The sequence below is a fragment of the Cebus imitator genome, unplaced genomic scaffold (assembly GCF_001604975.1).
Source record: "Cebus imitator isolate Cc_AM_T3 unplaced genomic scaffold, Cebus_imitator-1.0 Scaffold1, whole genome shotgun sequence".
Taxonomy (NCBI): domain Eukaryota; kingdom Metazoa; phylum Chordata; class Mammalia; order Primates; family Cebidae; genus Cebus; species Cebus imitator.
In genome coordinates this window covers 16,653,031-16,672,867 of record NW_016107316.1, presented here as the reverse complement: position 1 = coordinate 16,672,867, position 19,837 = coordinate 16,653,031, and the positions used below count along the sequence as shown (strand labels likewise).

At 50.9% G+C, this 19,837-nt stretch overlaps 1 protein-coding gene across 1 annotated transcript in view; it reads right to left on the bottom strand.

The window, feature by feature from the left end:
- EFR3B (EFR3 homolog B) overlaps positions 1-19,837 on the bottom strand; it is a 114,417-nt gene that overhangs the window by 4,662 nt on the left and 89,918 nt on the right. The window contains exons 13-24 of the mRNA XM_037737072.1: positions 19,237-19,372; positions 18,829-18,990; positions 17,770-17,881; positions 17,351-17,402; positions 14,831-15,003; positions 13,905-13,980; positions 13,025-13,186; positions 10,838-10,969; positions 9,418-9,485; positions 7,285-7,412; positions 6,072-6,163; positions 909-957 (exon numbers count right to left, since the gene is read on the bottom strand). Of these exons, the coding sequence (XP_037593000.1) occupies positions 909-957; positions 6,072-6,163; positions 7,285-7,412; positions 9,418-9,485; positions 10,838-10,969; positions 13,025-13,186; positions 13,905-13,980; positions 14,831-15,003; positions 17,351-17,402; positions 17,770-17,881; positions 18,829-18,990; positions 19,237-19,372 (1,342 nt within the window). The remainder of the gene's footprint in view (positions 1-908; positions 958-6,071; positions 6,164-7,284; positions 7,413-9,417; positions 9,486-10,837; positions 10,970-13,024; positions 13,187-13,904; positions 13,981-14,830; positions 15,004-17,350; positions 17,403-17,769; positions 17,882-18,828; positions 18,991-19,236; positions 19,373-19,837) is intronic.

The following is a 19,837-nucleotide window of genomic DNA, read 5'->3' as shown; positions in this document are numbered from 1 at the left end:
GATTACAGGTGTGAGCCACCATGCTGGGCCCATACTCAGTTTAAGAAGGTAAGAAATGGCTGGGTGCAGTGGGTTATGCCTGTAATCCCAGCACTTTAGGAGGCTGAAACAGGCGGATTGCCTGAGGTCAGGAGTTCGAGACCAGCCTGGCCTATATGGTGAAATCCTGTCTCTATTAAAAATAGAAAAATTAGCCAGGTGTGGTTGTAGGTGCCTGTAATCCCAGTTACTCAGGAGGCTGAGGCAGGAGAATCGCTTGAACCCAGGAGGCAGAGGTTTCAGTGAGCCAAGATTGTGCCACTGCATTCCAGCCTGGGTGACAGAGCAAGATTCCATCTCAAAGAAAAAAGAAAAAATTTATAGGAAAGAAATGTGTAAATTCAGAGAGACTACCATTAATGATGACAAAAATTTTAAAGTTTGGCATTTATAGGCATAATTTGTCAGCAGTTAGAAAAATACGTTGTTGTCCAATGATCCAGGTAGAGGGGAACAATGCATTTCAAAATTTACTTCCCTTAGTAAACAGACATTCATATGATTCATTCTTAATATCTTCCGTTGGCCAGCTTGTTCTTTTGTATCACACTTCACCAAAAAAAGAAACAATTTACTCCAAATTGCTTTCTACCTACAGCTGTCAACCGGTTACTTTTAAAGGCCTCTGTCCTTAGTAACAAAAGGTTTGCCCACTGTGGGCCACACTGCCGACCCCATCAGGAGAGCAGAGACTTTCAGTGACAGCTTTGGTGGCTGTGATGAGTTTGTCGAAAGCCACCAGCTTCTCCCCTCACTCCGGTGCTGTATCCCACCGCGGAGGGTGGTGGATCCAGCTGCTTCTGCAGGAGCAGGCCCAACGACCCCACTCCATTCTGCCCTCTAAGCAGAGTCCCTCGGCCCCAACTTACCAATGGCTTTCTTCAGCGTCTCATAGGTGATCTCCTCGGCAGGCACTCGCTGAAGAAGGGACAGAGATGCTCAGAAAGGCAGTGAGTGGGGGAAGGAGGCAGCCCTGACACCCCCTGCTCTCTGGCAGCCCCTTGCTTCTTAGAACAAAGTCCCAGTGGGCAGGAAGTCCCTCAGGACACCCCCAGCCCCATCAGGGTCTTGGAAGCTCTCTGAGCAGCACAGAGGACAGAAATACAGCGGGGAAGCTCATTCCTCACCAGATTCAGTCTCAGAACAGAGTCCTGAGTCTCATGTAAAAGAATACACTGTTCCCTGCCCCCTCCTCAGGACTGTCCCATCAAGCACTATGGGAGGAAAATACTGCAATTTTATTTTATTTTTTTGGTTTTCTTTGAGATGGAGTCTCGCTCTGTTGCTCAGGCTGGACTGCAGTGGCGTGATCTCGGCTCACTGTAGCTCTACCTCCTGGGTTCAAGTGATTCTCTTGCCTCAGCCTCCTAAGTAGCTGGGATTACAGGTACATGCCACCATGCCTGGCTAATTTTTATATTTTTAGTAGAGATAGGGTTTCACTATGTTGGCCAGCCTAGTCTCAAACTCCTGACCTCGTGATCTGCCTACCTTGGCCTCCCAAAGTGCTGGGATTACAGGCGTGAGCCACTGTGCCAGGCCAGTACTGCAATTTTAAAACATCTTCAGAAAACACATCAGAAAATATTGGAAGCCAGAGGAGAGAGGTGACAAACAGAATCTTAAATGTAAATTTCAAGAACTGTTTATCAGTTCTGAAATCTTAAAAGTATTAAATCACCAACCAAGTCGACTTGAGCATTTAGTAAAGATAAGAAATGGAGGGTTAGAAGTGACAGGCCTGGTGCAGTGGCTCATGCTTATAAGCCCAGCACTTTTGAGAGGCCAAGGTAGGCAGATCATGAAGTCAGGAGTTCGAGACCAGGCTGGCCAATATAGTGAAACCCTTTCTCTACTAAAAATATGAAAATTGGCCAGGCATGGTGGCACACAATTGTAATCCCAGCTACTCGGGGAGTCTGAGGCAAGAAAATTGCTTGAAACCGGAAGCTAGAGATTGCAGTGAGCTGAGATCATGCCATGCCATGGCACTCCAGCCTGGGCGACAGAGAGAGACGTCATCTCAAAAAAAAAAAAAAAAAAAGAAGTGACAGGGCTCCCTTGACTACTGAGGTTCCAAGGAGTTGCCCCGCTCAGTCCTCTGCAGAGCCTATAAAAGGAGGTGAAAAATAATAAAACTCAAAGAAGGGAACTCCATAGATGCTGAAAATAGTAAAGGAATTTGGAGTAAATTCCAGAAATTACTTACTAGACAATGAGCTATTAGACCTATGAGTTACTCATGCTCTACCTTTTTTTTTTTTTTTTTGAGATGGAGTTTCACTCTGGTTGCCCAGGCTGGAGTGCAATGGCACAATCTTGGCTCACTGCAACCTCCACCTCCCAGTTGGTTTCAAGTGATTCTCCTGCCTCAGCCTCCCCAATAGCTGGGATTACAGGTGGCCATCACCACACCTGGCTAATTTTTTGTATTTTTAGCAGAGACAGGGTTTCACCATGTTGATCAGATGGTCTCAAACTCCTGACCTCAAGTGATCCGCCCGCCTGGGTCTCCCAAAGTGCTGAGATTACAGGCGTGAGCCACCGCGCCAGTCTCACACTCTATCGTTTAAATGTAATCTTAAGCAAAAGCAGCAGACACAGAAGAGGATGATTTCACTGATGAAAAGTTCAAGAAGTAACGCAACTCAGGCTTGGGGCTCCCTTAGGGGAGGAGGCACAGAGGCAGGGCCCACTCTTTCATCCGGGCGTGACTGCACGGGCATATATACTTGATGAAAATTCACGGAGTTGTGCAATATTTGATTTGTTTGGCATTTTTGTTTGAGTAGGAGAGGACAGAAGTATAGATATGAGATAAAGTCATTCAACAAACATTAAGTGAGCACCAACTACATGCAGGACTCCAGGTGAGTCCATAGAAACTGCACAATTTGTTAGCATAGGAGTTATACGAAAGAGAGAGCTGTGCTGGGCCTTAACTCCCTCTGAGGACTTATCCTCTGTACACCCATCCATTCCTCCACTGTCAGCACCGAGCAACGTTGGATATTCACCTGCTGGGTGCGGGGGAACTGTGTGGTGGCAACAGTCAAAGAAAAGGCCGCTCTCTGGGCAAGAGAGCAAGGATGCTCACTGGGCAAGAGCAGGGAGAGAGGAGTTTATGGAGGAAACTGAACGGGGGCTGGGCGCTGGGAAGTCAGTTCACAGGTGCTCAGCTGCTCCTGTGTGGAGGCGAAGGTGGTTCAGACATGGCATTCTGCACTAGCAAAGGCCTGGAGATGGCTGAGCACAGTGCGGGAGAGACTGACAGCAGCTCCACCAGAGTGGGACAGCAGATACGGGTGGCAGAAAATGAAATGGTAGAGCCCAGACTATGAATGGCTGGGAATGCCAGGCACCAGGATGGAGATGTGACCAAACCAGCATTTATTCACCACTGCAGCGAGCCTGGCAGTAAGGCCATAGGAACCACTGTGGGACTCTGGGCTGGCACACGATGGCTGAGGGGGAAGAGAACTGTGGCATGGCAGATGGGCACAGGATGAAGGCCCCTGTACCCCTGCTTTGCCACCAAGCCAATTCTGGGCTAAGCTGACTCCTTTTTTTTTCTGAGATGAAGTCTCACTCTGTCACTCAGCCTGGAGTGCAGTGGCGCAATCTTGGTTCACCGAAACCTCTGCCTCCTGGGTTCAAGTGATTCTCCTGCCTCAGTCTCTTGACTAGCTGGGATTACAGGTGCCCGCTACCACACCAGGCTGTTTTGTATTTTTAGTAGAGACAGAGTTTCACCATGTTGGTCAGGCTGGTCTCAAACTCCTGACCTCATCATCTGCATGCCTTGGCCTCCCAAGGTGCTGGGATTACAGGTGTGAGCCACCATGCCTGGCCTAAGCTGACTCTTGCAGGGAGGAAGGAGCTGATACTGGTGGCCCAAGAGGCCACTAGTGAGGAGGTGCTCTGTAGTGGCGTAAGCATTTCGCCTCCTCCTGCGTCACTTCACTCCTCAATTCCCAACGATCTCTTACCTCTTGGGAAGGGAGAATCACCACTATGGGCAGAGAGCCACCAACTCACCTCGACCCCTAACACATTGGAGGTTCCCAGTCTTTGGAGCTGGAAGGGCCATGGAGGACGCCTTGTTCAACCTGATTTTACTTGTCCAATTAGCCCAAGTCAGAGCTTCCTTCTGTGGGAAAGTTCTGGATAAGCTTTGAGGGCCCTGGGCTGGAGATCTACCCAATAAATGAAGTGGTCAAGAGCACAGTTAGGGGCAGGCTTGTTCCTCACCCCTAGAGACTTTTCCTACCTCTGATTGCATCTGAGGAAAGGCTTGATGTCAAAGCTGTCCTCCATGTCTATGTTAGCCCTAATGGGCACAGAAGCTCCGGAATGCCAGCCTGTCCATACCTGACGACCACATAAGTCTTTCTGTCCCATCTCACACAAATGTGTGTCCTCCGTACTTCTTGTGAACTGGGACAGTCAGCATTTAATTTAAAAAAAAAAAAAAAAAAAGGGCTTGGCATGGTGGCTCACACCTGTAATCCCAGCACTTTGGGAGGCCAACGTGGGCAGATCCCTTGAGCCCAGGGGTTTGAGACCAGCCTGGGCAACATGGCAAAACCCCATGTCTACAAAAAATGCAAAAATTAGCTGGGCATGGTGGTGTGTGCCTATAGTCCCAGCTATCTGGGAGGCTGAGGTGAGAGGATCACTTGAGGAGGCAGAGGTTGTAGTGAGCCGAGACTGAACCACTGCACTCCAGCCCAGGTGACAGAGCAAGACTCTGTCTCAGAAATAAACATAAGAAAAAGGTGTACTGCATCTGTGGCTTCGGTTCCCTCAGGCCTCCTTCCTCCTCCTCTCTGCCCTCCCCTCTGTTCCTTTCCCATTTGGGAGAATTGGGTTTGTATCTCCACTATGATTCCTTATTCTTCCCTACTTATGGGTGTATCTGCTTCATTAGCTAAGTTAGAAGAAATGAGATAATGGCAGGGGAGACAGCACATGTTATTTTGAACAGATATTGGATATTTACAGTCCTCAAGGGAGGAGAGAAGGACGAGAGTTCTTTAAGGCACTGCAGCAGCTTTCTCTTAAAAAAAAAAATTCTTGGCTGTGGGTGGTTAGGGGATGTGGAGGTGGAGCACAGGTGGTTTTTAGGGCAAGAAGTGACTCTGTGTGGCACTCTAGTGGGGGAGGCAGAAGGTACAATGCTGAGAGCGAACCCCAATGTAAACGATGGACATCAGATGATAACGCTGTGTTCGGGCAGGTTCAATTGTAAGAAACCACTCTGATGGGGGATGTGGATAGTGAGGGAGGCTGTGCGTGTGTGAGGGTACAGGGCAGTCTCTGTACCTTCCACTCAATTTTTCTGTAGACTAAAATTGCTTTAAAAAACAGTCTAAATAAAAAAAAAAAAGAATCTTTATTGATACATGTGGAAGCAACACTATGAAAGCTGTTCTCATCCTTATCACTCCAGTTTCCAACCCAGAGCACATCTGTCCGCATGTGAGTGGGGAATGACGACCAATATGCCTTTCTTTTGAATTTTTTGAGACAAGGTCTCACTCTGTCACCTAGGCTGTAGTGCAATGGTGCCATCATGGCTTACTGCAGCCTCGACCTCCCAGGCTCAGGTGTTTCTCTCACCTCAGCATCCTGAGTAGCTGGGACCACAGGTGCATGTCATGTACAAATTATTTTTGTAGAGATGGGGTCTCCTTATGTTGCCCCAGATCATCTCAAACTCCTGGGCTCAAGCAGTCCTCCTGCCTCAGCCTCCAAAATGTTAGGATCAGAGGCATGAGCCACCATACCCACCCAGGCCTTTCAAGAGTGATTTTTATGATATCCTCATGGGAGCAGGGAGGACCCTAACAATTTTTCCAAATGGAAGTATCTGCGACACATATATGGGGAGAATCAGGATGAGTGTGGAATGACTCGAGAAGCTTACTTTCCATGCAGCCTAAGCACACCATGTGGGCAGGGGACCCTGGGGTCCAGCGTCCAATCTGCAGGAGATGGGGCTGCCTCAGGAGGGTGGCAAGGTCACTCACCTCCTCCTTCTCTGGGCTGTTCCTCGATTCTACCTCCACTTGCAGGGAGATGGTCTCTCCAATGCTTCTCCTCTTGGATAAGCGATCCTCATCTGGGGAAGAAGCAGCCCAGAGGCTGGAGTTCCCAGTCCTCCGAGGTCCAGGACTGAGCTGCTAGCCCCACCTCCCAACCCCTCTGCCTCTGCTTGGCCCATAGTCCTCAGGCTCAGTGAACGCTCAGGCTACACCTGTAGTTTACAGAAGCTTCTGATTGCTGTGGGCCTTCTCCGTCCATCTTAGAGTGGTCAGTTTTGCTCTTTGGGGCTAATATGTTGAAATCATCAATGAGAACACAAAGAAGGTTCTTATGACCAGAATACATCGCACCTTACATGTAAACATCATCTGCTAACAGCACCAGTAGCTGTCGTCCATCAGTATTTACTAAGTGCATTTGCATTAATACAGGTACCTATCTCATCTACCTCTCACGCCAACCTTCTAAGGCAGCTATTGTGTTTTTTTGTTTTGCTTGTTGTTTTTGTTTTTGTTTTTTGAGATGGAGTCTCACTCTCTCGCCCAGGTTGGAGTGCAATGGTGCAATCTTGGCTTACTGCAACCTCCATTTCCTGGGTTCAAGCAATTTTCTTGCTTCAGCCTCTTGAGTAGCTGGGACTGCAGGCGCCTACAACCACACCCAGCTAATTTTTTGTATTTTTAGTAGAGATGGGGTTTCACCGTGTTGCCCAGGTTGGTCTTGAACCTTTGAGCTCAGGCAATCTATCCGCCTCGGCCTCCCAAAGTGCTGGGATTACAGGCATGAGCCACCACACCTGGCCAGCAGCTCTTGTTAATATCCCTGTTTTACAGTCAAGGAAACTGAAATTCATGATGTAAAGGACTTTTCTAAGATCTTTCAGGCAGTAAGTTGCACAAAGGTCTTGAACTGGGTCTCTGGTTCTGTAGCCATGTATGCTCTTTCCAGCACAACGGAGCCTCTCCCATCCTCAGGCCAGGCCATCTCATGGGCCAGGTACTTCCAAGGACCCTGCCCTGAGAAGAGGTGGGGCAATCAAGAGGGCCTCACCATAAACTCCCACTGTGTCTTTCAGCTCTCGTGACATCCAAGGTGCCTTACAGGCAATCAAAGGGCCACAAGTCCCTTATACTCAGGCCCTTAACTGGCCAAGGAAACAGAGAGGCAGGCTCGGGTGTCCCTGCACAGAGCTCATACCTGTCAGCTGAGGGATGTAGGGCAGGCAGAGCCGATCTGAATTGTAGCCACTGCCTCCCAAGACTTCACTGATCTTGCTCTGGCGGAAGAGGAGCTCAGTCACTACCCCATCAAGATTCTGAGACAGCCTGGAAGACAAAGGAGGGAGGAAGCACATTAGAATCATGATATCTAGAATGACTTCTGAATAACTTTTTTTTTCTGAGACAGAGTTTTGCTTTTGTCATCCAGGCTACATTGCAGTAGCGCAAACAGCTTACTGCAACCTTTGCCTCCTGGATTTAAGTGATTCTCCAGCCTCGAGCTCTTGAGTAGCTGGGATTACAGGAACCCACCACCACGCCTGGCTAATTTTTTGTATTTTTAATAGAGATGGGGTTTCATCATATTGGCCAGGCTGGTCTCGAACTCCTGACCTCAGGTGATCCACCCACCTCAGCCTCCCAAAGTGCTGGGATGACAGGCATGAGCCACCATGCCTAGCCAACTTTTCTCATTACAAAAGTAACATCTTCACTATGGAAGATGACAGAGAAGTAAAAGGAAGAGTCACCCCTGGTCCCATTTCCAGAGATAACCACTATTCACATGTTATAATGTATTCTTATGCACAACAACTGCATCCTTCAGTTACTGTTTTTTTTAGAGACAGGGTCTCACTGCATTGCCCAGGCTGGAGTGCAGTGGCTGTTCACAGGCACCATCATAGCACATTACAGCCTTGGCCTGCTGGGCTCAAGTGATCTTCCTGTTCACCCTCCCAACAGGCATGCTCCACCACACCCGGCTTTTATTTATTTAATTGTTATTTTTTAGACTGAGTCTCTCCCTGTCGTCCAGGCTGGAGTGCAGTGGCACGATCTCAGCTCACTGCAACTTCCACCTCCCAGGTTCAAGGGATTCTCCTGCCTCAGCCTCCCAAGTAGCTGGGATTACAGGCACGTGCCACCATACCTGGATAATTTTTGTATTTTGAGTAGAGACAGAGTTTTGCTGTGTTGGCCAGGCTGGTCTCCAACTCCTGATCTCAAGTGATCCACCCGCTTGAACCTCCCAAAGTGCTGGGATTTCAGACATGAGCCACTGTGCCCGGCCTAATTTTTCTTTTTCTTTTTTTGAGACAGAGTCTTCCTCTGTCACCCAGGCTGGCGTGCAGTGGCACGACCTCAGCATACAGCAACTTTTGCCTTCTGGGTTCAAGCAGATTCTCCTGCCTCAGCCTCCCGAGTAGCGTAGCTGGGACTTCAGGTGCGCACCACCGCACCTGGCTAATTTTTGTATTTTTAGTAGAGATGGGGTTTCCCTATGTTGGCCAGGATGGTCTTGAACTCCTGACCTCAAGTGATCCACCCACCTCTGCCTCCCAAAGTGCTGGGATTACAGGCATGAGCCACCGCACTCAGCCCAGGCAAATTTTAAAAAACTTTTTTGTAGACATGGGTTCTTGCTTTGCTGCACATGGTTGTCTGGAACCCATGGGCTGGAGAGAGCCTCCTGCTCTGTCTTCTGAGTCACTGGACCTGCAGGTGTGAGCCACCACACCCAGCTTAGCCACATATTTTTACGTATACAGATAGATATCCCCGTCCCCACCTGCTGTTCTGTGATCTATTTTATTGACCTATTATGTAGTGGGTATTTTACATTAAATATTCTTCCAAAACATTGGCACACTTGTCTGTTGTATGGATGGGCCATGATTTATAAAGCCATCCACTACTGTGAGAAATTTTGGTTTTGCAAAATATCGTTCCCTTGAGTTCCTCTGATGTTGAAGTGACACTGGCCCATAGCACCCACGATGGACCGAAAACATCACTTGGATTGACAGTGACGTCTTGTCAGGAATGACTCCTTCAGGATGCATTTGCCATGGGCTTGGCCAAAGCCCCCAGAGGCTGTGCTTCACCTGCAAACACAGCTCAGCATTGCACGCTCGAGGCATGGACTGCAGTAATGGGATGGGGTTTAGCTTTACCCAGGACTTCCGGACCCCAGGCAGAGCCCACCTTCTGCCCTTGAGTCTGCAGAAGGCCGAGCCTCCTGGCATTGACCCCTCCTGGCCTCAGGCCACCCACCTACTTACTCAGCTGCCCTGGGGATCCCTGACCAGGCCCCCAGTCCTCTCCTCACCTGGGCCTCTCCACAAACACATCCTCGGGGAGCATATATGGAGCTTGTTTCTTCCTGGTCTCTATCACCTGGTGGTTGGGAGGAATCAGATGATAAGAGCTGGTTCAGCAGGGAGAGGGAGCTCACAGGCAATGAAAGAACCCCCATGCCAGGCTCAGCACTTCCTCCCTCCCACAACCTCCTCAGCACAGTGTCTGAAACTGAGCTTCTCCAGTGGAAACTCCCAACAACAAATACCCTCAGAGCAGCTGGAGAGGCCTAGGAGGCCTGCTCAGCCCATGGCCATCAATGACACATGTGCACTAGGTCTCCTCCATATGTAGGGAACTTAGCTCTTAAGAGACTGCAGCTTCTGGCTCTGGTGTCTCATTCCTATGCTTTTTTTGTTTTTGAGACAGAGTCTTGCTCTGTTGTCTAGGCTGGAGGGCAGTGGCACAGTCTTCGCTCACTGCAGCCTCCACCTCCCAGGTTCAAGCGATTCTCCTGCCTCAGCTTCCTGAGTAGCTGGAATTACAGGCATGCACCACCATGCCTGGCTAATTTTTATATTTTTATTAGAGGTTGCCTAGGCTGGTCTTGAACTCCTGACCTCAAATGATTCACCTGCCTTGGCCTCCCAAAGTGCTGGGATTACAGGCATGAGCCACTGCCTCTAGCTTGCTAGTATATTTTAAAGTTAATCCTGTATGTTGGTATCATTCGATCTCTAAACAATTCAGTGTGTTTTGAAAGATCTTTATGCAACAACTGAGAACACATCTGACTATAGAATGGGTGTCAGATAACACCAAGGAATTGGTGATGACTTAATAAGCTGTGTTAAGAGCATGGCAATCACGTAGGGAGGCGCTCATGCTGTTTCAGACGTGCAGACTGATACACTGCATGAAAGGACAGGGTAGCTGGGATTTGTTTTAAAATGTTTGTTTTAAAGTATTTACAATTTGTTCAGCAAAGGAAAAGAGAAGGAGATAGATGAGGCCTATGGGAAGAAATTTTCATATCTGTTCATTTCATCTGTGTGGCCGTGAATGGACGTTCGCTCACCATTCTACTCAGGCCACTTTTGCGGTATTTCATAGCTTTAGTCTGCATGATCTGAGGTATGTGTGCCGATGTGTTCCCGTGAGTAGGGGAAGACAGAGGGGCAGGAAGTGGAGGGGGCAGACAGTAGGTTAGAAACAGGTATAGGAGACCCCCCCAACCCCTGTGCCTAACTCCACCGTGCTCTGCCAAGTCATACAGGAAGGAAAGGTGCCATAAGTAACTAACTTCTCACCATGAGCAGTTCTTACTTCAACCGTGTCTTCACTGTGTAAGACTAGGTACAGAACTAACACAGTTAAGCAAAAGCTGTTCCCAGGAACCCCAAGTTGAGGGCCCCCTGAGTTCAAGCTATTCAAGTCACGAGGACACCAACCTCATGGATGTGCTGGCAGAAGGCAGGCACTGTTGTGAGCTGGCTGATGAGGTTCAGGTAGGCTGCGCCCAGAGCGTAGAGGGCACAGCGGTTGTAGACGGGCAAGTTCTCCTCATTGACCTGGGCTACGTCCTGCAGCAACACAGACACGGCCTCCGGAGTTTTTCACTGACAAACTACACTGGGTGCCAATCCTCCACCCAACCCCTTCCCAATCTTCTTTAGAAATGCTTTCTTTCCTAGACGAAGTCTTTCTCAGCATTTGACCCATAACTTCCTGGGGGAAAAAGTTGCCTTCATTAAAGGAAGGGAAGGGTCCCTAGAACAATCCATGAACTGTGAGGCTTTTAAGTACTCACAGACTATAGAGGCAACGACCTCAACTCCCCGCTCTGCAATTCTAGCTGTAGTGACCTCTCCTGCCCACACCCCCATCATTAATCCCACTGCTAGGTGCTATCTCCTTCACTATAGCTGATTCCTAGAGGACTGGATTAGCTGGTTAAACTGGGTTCATATGTTAAGCTAAAATAGCTGTTAGAGTTACCAGGGGAATGGGACACAAAGGAACCCCAAATTCTAACTCTTTTTATTTTCTTTATTTTTAAGATGGGGTTTCACCATGATGGCCAGGCTGGTCTCGAACTCCTGACCTCAGCTGATCCACCCACCTCGGCCTCCCAAAGTGCCAGGATTACAGGCTTGAGCCACTGCGCATGGCCACTCTTAAGGGTAGAGTTAAAAAGAACTGCAGCAGGCCGGGCGCGGTGGCTCAAGCCTGTAATCCCAGCACTTTGGGAGGCCGAGGCGGGTGGATCACGAGGTCAAGAGATCAAGACCATCCTGGTCAACACGGTGAAACCCCGTCTCTACTAAAAATACAAAACATTAGCTGGGCATGGTGGCGCATGCCTGTAATCCCAGCTACTCAGGAGGCTGAGGCAGGAGAATTGCCTGAACCCAGGAGGCGGAGGTTGCGGTGAGCCGAGATCGTGCCATTGCACTCCAGCCTGGGTAACAAGAGCAAAACTCCGTCCCAAAGAACAAAAAAAAAAAAAAAAAAAAAAAAAAAAAAAAAACCCCCCAAAAAAAAAAAAAAAAAAAAAAAAAAAAAAAAGAACTGCAGCATCTAGGTTGACCCTGCAGGATTTTAGCACCATCAGACAGGTGGTCTAAGACTCTGTCACTGAATTCCCAGGGTTGCCCGATTCAGAACTATGATGCCCGCCTGGCTTCAGCACCCTGGAGACCCAGACTTTGAGGTCCAAAGGACCCACCCTGACTCCCAGTAGCCTTGGGTGTACACTTGTAACCAGGAAGACCAGGAAAGTCTCAAGTCCTGCCTGGTGCCACACTGGCTGCCTACGAATCACAAAGGAGGCTTGGTAGACAGGCCCCCAGGCTTTGAGACTGTGACTTATCTTTCCAGGAAATGTATACTTTAAACAAGTGCTCAAAGCAATTCTGAAGCACAGCTCAGATTTTGGGAACCACAGAATCTTTTTTTTTTTTTTTTTAGAGGGAGCCTTGCTCTGTTGACCAGGCTGGCATGCAGTGGCACGATCTTGGCTCACTGCAACCTTGGCCTCTAGGGTTCAAGTGATTCTCCTGCCTCGGTCTCCCAGGTAGCTGGAACTACAGGCGCACACCACTATGTCCGGCTAATTTTTTGTATTTTTAGTAGAGACGGGGTTTCACTATGTTGGCCAGGCTGCTCTCAAACTCTTGACCTCAAGCCATCCGCCCACCTTGGCCTCCTAAAGTGCTGGGATTATAAGCATGAGCCACTGTGCCTGGCCAAGGGAACCAGAGAATCTTTAGGCAAATGAGTTTGTCTGGGATCACTCAGGGCTTACGAGCATCCTCTTAGGAATCCTTGGAGTTTCACTCAGCTCTGTGAGAGAATCAACATACTAGTAGCTAAGTGACACTTCTGAATGATCTGGTTGTCTGGGTCTTCTTTAGCTTGAGGATAGGCCAAGGGCACAAATGAAGCATTCTTTGGGGTTCCCCAACCAGGACCATGATTTGGGGTCTTCAGGGAGGAGTGGCCAACCACGAATGCAATATTCCTGGGTTCCAAAACGACTGTTAAGCAGTTGCCACTCAATATTTTTATCAGGGGTTGGCCAGAACAGGTCCCTCCCCTGATCCCAAGCCCCACACCCTGTGCACACCAGGCCCTACCTGAACAGCCAGCACCAGACGGATGAGGTCCACCACCACCTCCTCGTTGGCCAGCTCGATGCTGATGAGGGCCAGCAAGCCATAGAGCGCCTCATAGTGTTTCTGCACATTTGTTTCCTCCTTGCAGCTCAGGTAGATGTGTCTGTAGAGCTGCTGGGAGTGCTGGGGATGGGGGCGGGCAGGGGAAGGCCGGGGTGGGTAGGATAGGGACAGGAGGGGCAAGGAGAACAGGGAGGAAGACCAATCTGAAGATGAGGGGGATGGCTGTGTGTGCCCCCTCCTCCCTTGGGGAGGGGATGCCTTTACAGCAGACTCCAGCAGAAGTGGACACACACAGGAAGGCTTGTGTAGGGAAGGTTGGGTTCTAGGGAAACCAGCAATAGAAGCTGCTGCCCAAATCCAGGGGTAGGAGCAGAACACAGTGACTGGCCCTTGACTGGCTCATCCCTCTGGGTTTGACTCCTAGAGAGGCCAGCCGGTCAATCTGACCATGAGGGAGGAGGCATAGCCAAAGAGGGAAGAGGCAGGCTCCAGGGGCAGTCAGTGGTCACCAGTGACTTTTGCTCTGTCACCCAGGCTGGAGTACACTGTCACAATCTCGGTTCACTGCCACAATCTCGGTTCACTGCAATCTCCACCTCCTGGGTTCAATAGATTCTCCTGCTTCAGCCTCCCAAGTAGCTGGGATTACCGGTGCCCACCACCATGCCTGGCTAATTTTTGTACTTTTAGTAAAGAAGGGGTTTTACCATGTTGGCCAGGCTGGTCTTGAACTCCTGACCTCAAGTGATTCATCTGCCTCAGCTTCCCAAAGTTCTGGATTACAGGTGTGAGCCACTGCACTCGGCCTTCACTGTGTCTTGAGGACATGCTTGCTTACCTTCTTCATGAAGACGGTGTCTTGTCGAGAGCACTTGTCCACTTTCAGCTTTAGGACAGAGATGTCACTGAGGGTACTGGGACGGGATGCAAAGGGCCTCCTTAGCTCTTGTACGAGGCCAGCCTGCACTCACAGGGGGTCACTGGGCTTTATCCCCAACACCGTTAGTCGGTACAAAGCCTCCAGTGCTCCCTGGCCCTGGTTCTTACCCTAATTACCTTTTCCTCTCAAGTTCTCAAGAATTTGTCCCTTTATCTTTCTCTCTCTTTTTTCTTTTTGAGACAGGGTCTTATTTTGTCACCTAGGCTGGACTGCAGTGGCTCAGTGATCACAGCTCTCTGCTGCCTTGACCTCCAGGGCTCAAGCAATCCTCCCAACTCCGCCTCCCAAGGAGCTGGGATCACAGGTGCGAGCCACCACACTCAGCTAATTTTTAAATTTTCTTGTAGAGATGAGGTCTCACTATGTTGCCTGGGCTGGGCTGGAACTCTTGGGCTCAAGTGATCCTCCCGCCTTGGCCTCTCAAAGTGCTGAGATTATAGGCATGAACCACCACACCTGACCCCTTTTTCTTAAATCTTCACTCTGATTATTCTCTTCCTCTTCTTATCCCCACCAGGTCCTTTCAGTCTCCTGATAACGCTGTACCCCTTCCTCCTCACACTTGCAAACTCCCTTTAGTGACACCTCTCTATCTTCCAGATCTTCAGTCCACGCTCCTCCTCTCCCAGACGCAAGTGCCCTTTGGTCTCTCCTCCCCTTGCAGGACCCCAGGGTCAATGTTGGTGATCAACTCCCTGGAGAGTCTCACTGAGTAGCTGAACTGTCCTCCCGTCTGGGTGTGAGGCTACTGGTCCAAAGGACAGAACCTACTGGAGAGTCCTCTCCCCATCTTGCATCACCTGAAGGAGACACCCCAAATTCACCTGATGGTAGAGAACTTGTGGCGGTTGCCATGACGATCAATGAAACTGATGAGAATCTCTAGAACAAAGAGTCGAATTTCTGCATCCTCCATGAGGGCGGTGGAGAGGAGGCGGTCCAGGAAGTTGCTGGGCAGGGCTGACATCATGTTGTTGCACTGGAAACCTGTGGATACCTGCAAGGGAGGCATGACAGGTGTGCCTAGGAACGCTGTCCCTCTCAGGTGCAGGAGGAGATGGAGGAGCAGCCAGTGGAAGTCCGATCTGATGTATACATCCTCTCTAGACATCGCCCAATCCAGCCTCCCCTACCCTGTAGCCCAGGCAATTTTTTGAACACTCCAACATTCACCTAGATGACATTGAGTTCAGTAGACATGTGAATGGATGGGGACAGCGTGCAGGGACATTAGGGTGTTAAAAGCAAGCAAAGGATGAGCCCTGGAGGGAAGCAAAAGCCGGGCAATCTCTGAACCTAACATTCCAGCCAGTTAGGGCACAACTGATGAACAGCCACCAGGAACACAATGCCTCATTAAGAGTAGGACCGTCACAAAGAACGAGACAGTGGAAGAACTCACAGCTGGGCTGATGGATCAGAACTCATACACATGGCAACCACCAAATAGTGCACACAGGTAGCATCTGGTAACATGACTGTTAGCATGGCAATAATGGGGCATTGTGACTAAAGCCAATTTGGCATAAATAGACGACATGCCATATATGCTGTCTTCAAAGCATTGAAATGCAGCCAAGCACTTTTCCTGTTAAATCCATATTGCAAAGCAATGACTTTGATGATTCAGAAGGTCCCTGAGGATGTACCCCACACTGTCACCTTAAGAAGATGCTGGGTACAGGCTGGGCACAGTGGCTCACGCCTGTAATCCCAGCACTTTGGGAGGCTGAGGCGGGTAGATCACCTGAGGTCGGGAGTTTGAGACCAGCCTGACCAACATGGAGAAACCCCATCTCTACTAAAAATACAAAATTAGCCAGGCATGGTGGCGCATGTCTGTAATCTCAGCTACTCAGGAGGCTGAGGCAGGAAAATTGCTTGAGCCTGGGAGGTGGAGGTTGCAATGAACTGAGGTTGTGCCATTGCACTCCAGTCTGGGCAACAAGAATGAAACTCCATCTCGAGAAAAAAAAAAAAAAGATGCTGGGAACAAATTAGTGAGGGTAAACTCAGAAAAAAAAAAAAATGGCAGGAATATGGAGCCCAAGCTGATAACTATATGAGGACAGTGCTGGAGCACAAAGGTTTATAAAAATCTAGTGCCGTGGAGTGTGGACTAGAGAGGAGGGGAGGGAAGGCATGAGGTGGCGGGTGGGGGAGTCTGTTTAGGCTGGCATGGCGAGAACAGAGACAGAGACTGAGAGACAAGATGGGAGGTCTAGGGAGGGAGAAGGGACTGGGGACCTCCCAACTTCAGTCTGAGAAGTTTGAAATCTGATTGTACATCAATTATAAACTGAGGCTGGGCACAGTGGCTCACACCTGTAATCCCAGCACTTTGGGAGGCAGAGGTGGACAGATCACTTGAGGTCAGGAGATGAAGACCAGCCTGGCCAACATGGTGAAACTCCATCTCTACTAAAAATATGAAAAATTAGTCAGGTGTGGTGGCAAGTGCCTGTATTCCCAGCTACTTGGGAGGCTGAGGCAGGAGAATCGCTTGAACTTAGGAGGCGGATATTGCAGTGAGCCGAGATCGCACCATTGCACTCCAGCCTGGGCAACAAAATCAAAACTCTGTTTCAAAAAAAAAAAATTATAAAGTGAGATCTACTCTGAAATAAGAGGTACCTTGTAGAGAACAGCATTTCTAGACAATTCTTCTTGTAGCTGAGTTTATGCTAGCTGAGGAGGGGCGGTTGTGGGATGTTGTGTTTAGGCCAGGGGTTGTGCTTCAAAATAACCTGGGGAGCTTGTTACAAATACAGATTCTAGGACCTCACTCAGGCTAACAGCTCAAAACCTCTGGGGAATTAATATATTTATCACAAGATTGGCATCGGAATGGTGTTCGAGAGCAATGGATCTAGACTCTAGTGATGGCTGCAAAAATGTAAAGAAGAGTTACATAAAACACTGAGGATGGGAAGGATGGGGGCTGGGGGACTGACGTGGGCAAATGTGCCAAGAACACATGCTGGCAAAACAGGGGAAACAGAGGGGGAAAAGGGAAAGAGGGGGTACCTGGAGGGAACCAGGGCGGGAATCAGCAGATTCCATCTCAAGACAGACCATGTCTGAGTGACAAGGCTATCCGTAGCCAATAAGGAACCTTTGTGAAAATTAGAAACAGGTGCCCCACCTGCTCTGGCTGACCCAGCTCTGGGAGTGCCCAGCCTGGCTAGTGAGTGGAGCACAGGCTAGATTTCAGCCCCCATTCAAATGACTGGGAGTATTTGTGTAGTAAGCAACCTGCACGGCTGTGTGTGGAGGCCTTCACTTGGTCCCTTGGAGCTGTCTCCTGCAGAGGAAGAGCAGGAATAGGGATAGATGGGGCTCACCTGCAGGAGGGATTTTAGCAGCATAATCTGGGTCAGTCGGTTCCTGTTCTCCCTGTAGACCAGAGACACAAACACTCAACGGGACTGTAATGGGGTGGAGATCCCACACTTGACAGCTTAGTTCTACCCCTGCTTCGTTTCTTCATGAGGCTTATCATCTTGGGTTACCCAGGACAGTGACTTCTGGACCCAGGAAGCAGACCAAGGGGTGATGGGCTCCCCCCATGGTGGTAGGTGGTTATTGGTGGAGCAGCCTGAGAAATTGTCGTAGGATCCACGAGCCCCACGAGCTGCTGAGGGATTTGAGAGTAAAAGGAGAGCAGAGGGCTGAGACAAGAAAGTTAAGAGGGATAAAGGAGGGGATCAGAAAATGCCGCTGGGAGAGGAGGACTCCGGGCTGGGGGAGATTGGTGGCTCACCCTGTCCTGCCCGTGTCCACCGCCTGGTGCAGGGACGGCAGCGGGACCTTGCTCATGATGAAGAGGATCACCTCGGAGCGCTGGTAGGTGGGCAGCGTGCTGGCAAAGGAGCCTGCGGGAGGTGGGGGAGAGGGCGTCCAGTGAGGCACAAGCTCCAGGGCCCCTCCTGGTTCAGCCTTTCAGTTGCACAAACACCTGCAGAGAGCGAGGGCTGCTGCTCTCTGGAGTCAATCCAGGCCCAGAGAAAGGAACCCAGGATGGCCCGGGTGTGATTCGGCCTCTCTGGTAACGGGAGGCATCAGGTGGCTCTGGAGGTCTCTTCCAGGCTCCGTTTTTTCTCTTGTTCCTGAGGCTGTGGTTAAGGTCTTGGCTCCTTGGCTAGTGGGTGGGGATGATGAATGCTGGGCCGTGGGACCAGGGCAGGGAGAGCCTAGTTCTCGCTGGGCGCTTGTTTCACCGGCTGCCCTAGGGTAAATCCGCCTCCCACGAACAGCGGCTTCTGCATTCCTGCCCTGCCTAAGTCTCCAGGCTGAGGGGAAGCTCACATGGCCAGGACAGGCAGGCTGTGAAAACGGCTTTATCTCCGCTCCCAGGAGCACACACACTTTCTTCCTGGCCTGCCCCCTTCCTCAACCTTTTTTCTTAGTCCCCACCTCTCCATCCTGGAGGCCCAAACCTGGAAGCACCAGGGAGGTTTGATGGAGACTGGGCTAAGGAAGGTCTGAGACTTCGGACCTGGAAAACCATCCGACTGTTCTGTGCTGTCGCTCGGGCCCTGCCCAGGCAGCGGACCAAGGACCAACTTCATTTTCTCCGATGTCTGCGAATAGCATGTGGGTGCTGGACAATCCTACAGCACGCGGATGGGTGCCCTTCGCCCCAGTGCGGCGCCTCCCTCTCCAGCTCCCATCCCCGGGCCGTCCCCGGGGCCTCGCCCCTTTCGAGGGTCCCTCGGGCCTCCCCTCGGCCCCGCCCAGCCCCTGGCCCCGCCCCACGCCTAGGTCCCTCCCAGCCCCTGGCCCGCCCCGCGCTGCCCCTCGGCCCCGCCCCGCGCCGCACCGACAGTCTTGATGACGGCCTCCTGGAACATGCGCTCTTCGTGCTCCTTGATGATCTTGGTGCCGAGGCTGACCGCCCCATCGTAGCTCCCGGTCAGCGCGTAGTCGATGCTGAGCCGCAGCTGCCTCAGCAGCGTGTTGAACATCTCCAGCACCGTGGGCCCTGAGCGTGGCAGAGCGGGACACCCGAGATCCAGGGCTGGCACCCTCCTCCTCCCTGCACCTAGCGCAGGCAGGGCAGGCCCAGGCCGCCTTCCAGCCTGGGCTTCCTCTGTGCCACCAACTTCCCGGCGGACTTCTCCCGAGGAAAACGGCCTCCAACCCCTACTTGTTGCCCCTTGCCTCTCTCTGGAAGAGGCAGCAGCCTCCGCGGGGTCCCCGGCCCTCAGGCCCTCGCTATGCCCCTTACCCACAGAGCCAGTGGCTGCGATGACCGCGGCTTCGGACAGGACCTCCACGATGCCCGCGCGCACCGTCGCGGCGCTGCGGCTGTTGGCGTCCAGGTGGCCCAGGAGCTGCTGGATAACCAGGTGGGAGTGCTGCGGCTGCGGGAGGAAGATGAGCTGGGCCTGGACAGCAACCCCACGGGGCCCCTGGGCCGCACAGCCCTCTCCTGGCACCCAAAGGTGGGGGTCAACTAAAGGGACGTCCCAAGGCCCCAGACACTGCAGGTGGCACTGACACCTCGTGCCCTTCCTGGATCCTTCCCTCCTCCCTCCAACAAAGAGACAAATCCAGGCCAGAGTGGTGGCTCACGCCTGTAGTCCCAGCACTTTGCGAGGCGGAGGCTGGCAGATCACAAGGTCAGGAGTTCAAGACCATCCTGACCAACATAGTGAACTCCGTCTCTACTAAAAGTACAAAACTTAGCCAGGTGTGGTGACAAACGCCTGTAGTCCCATCTACTTTGGAGGCTGAGGCAGGAGAATCACTTGAATCTGGGAGGTGGAGGTTGCAGTGAGCCAAGATCATGCCACTGCACTCTAGCTTAGGCAACAGAGTAAGACTTC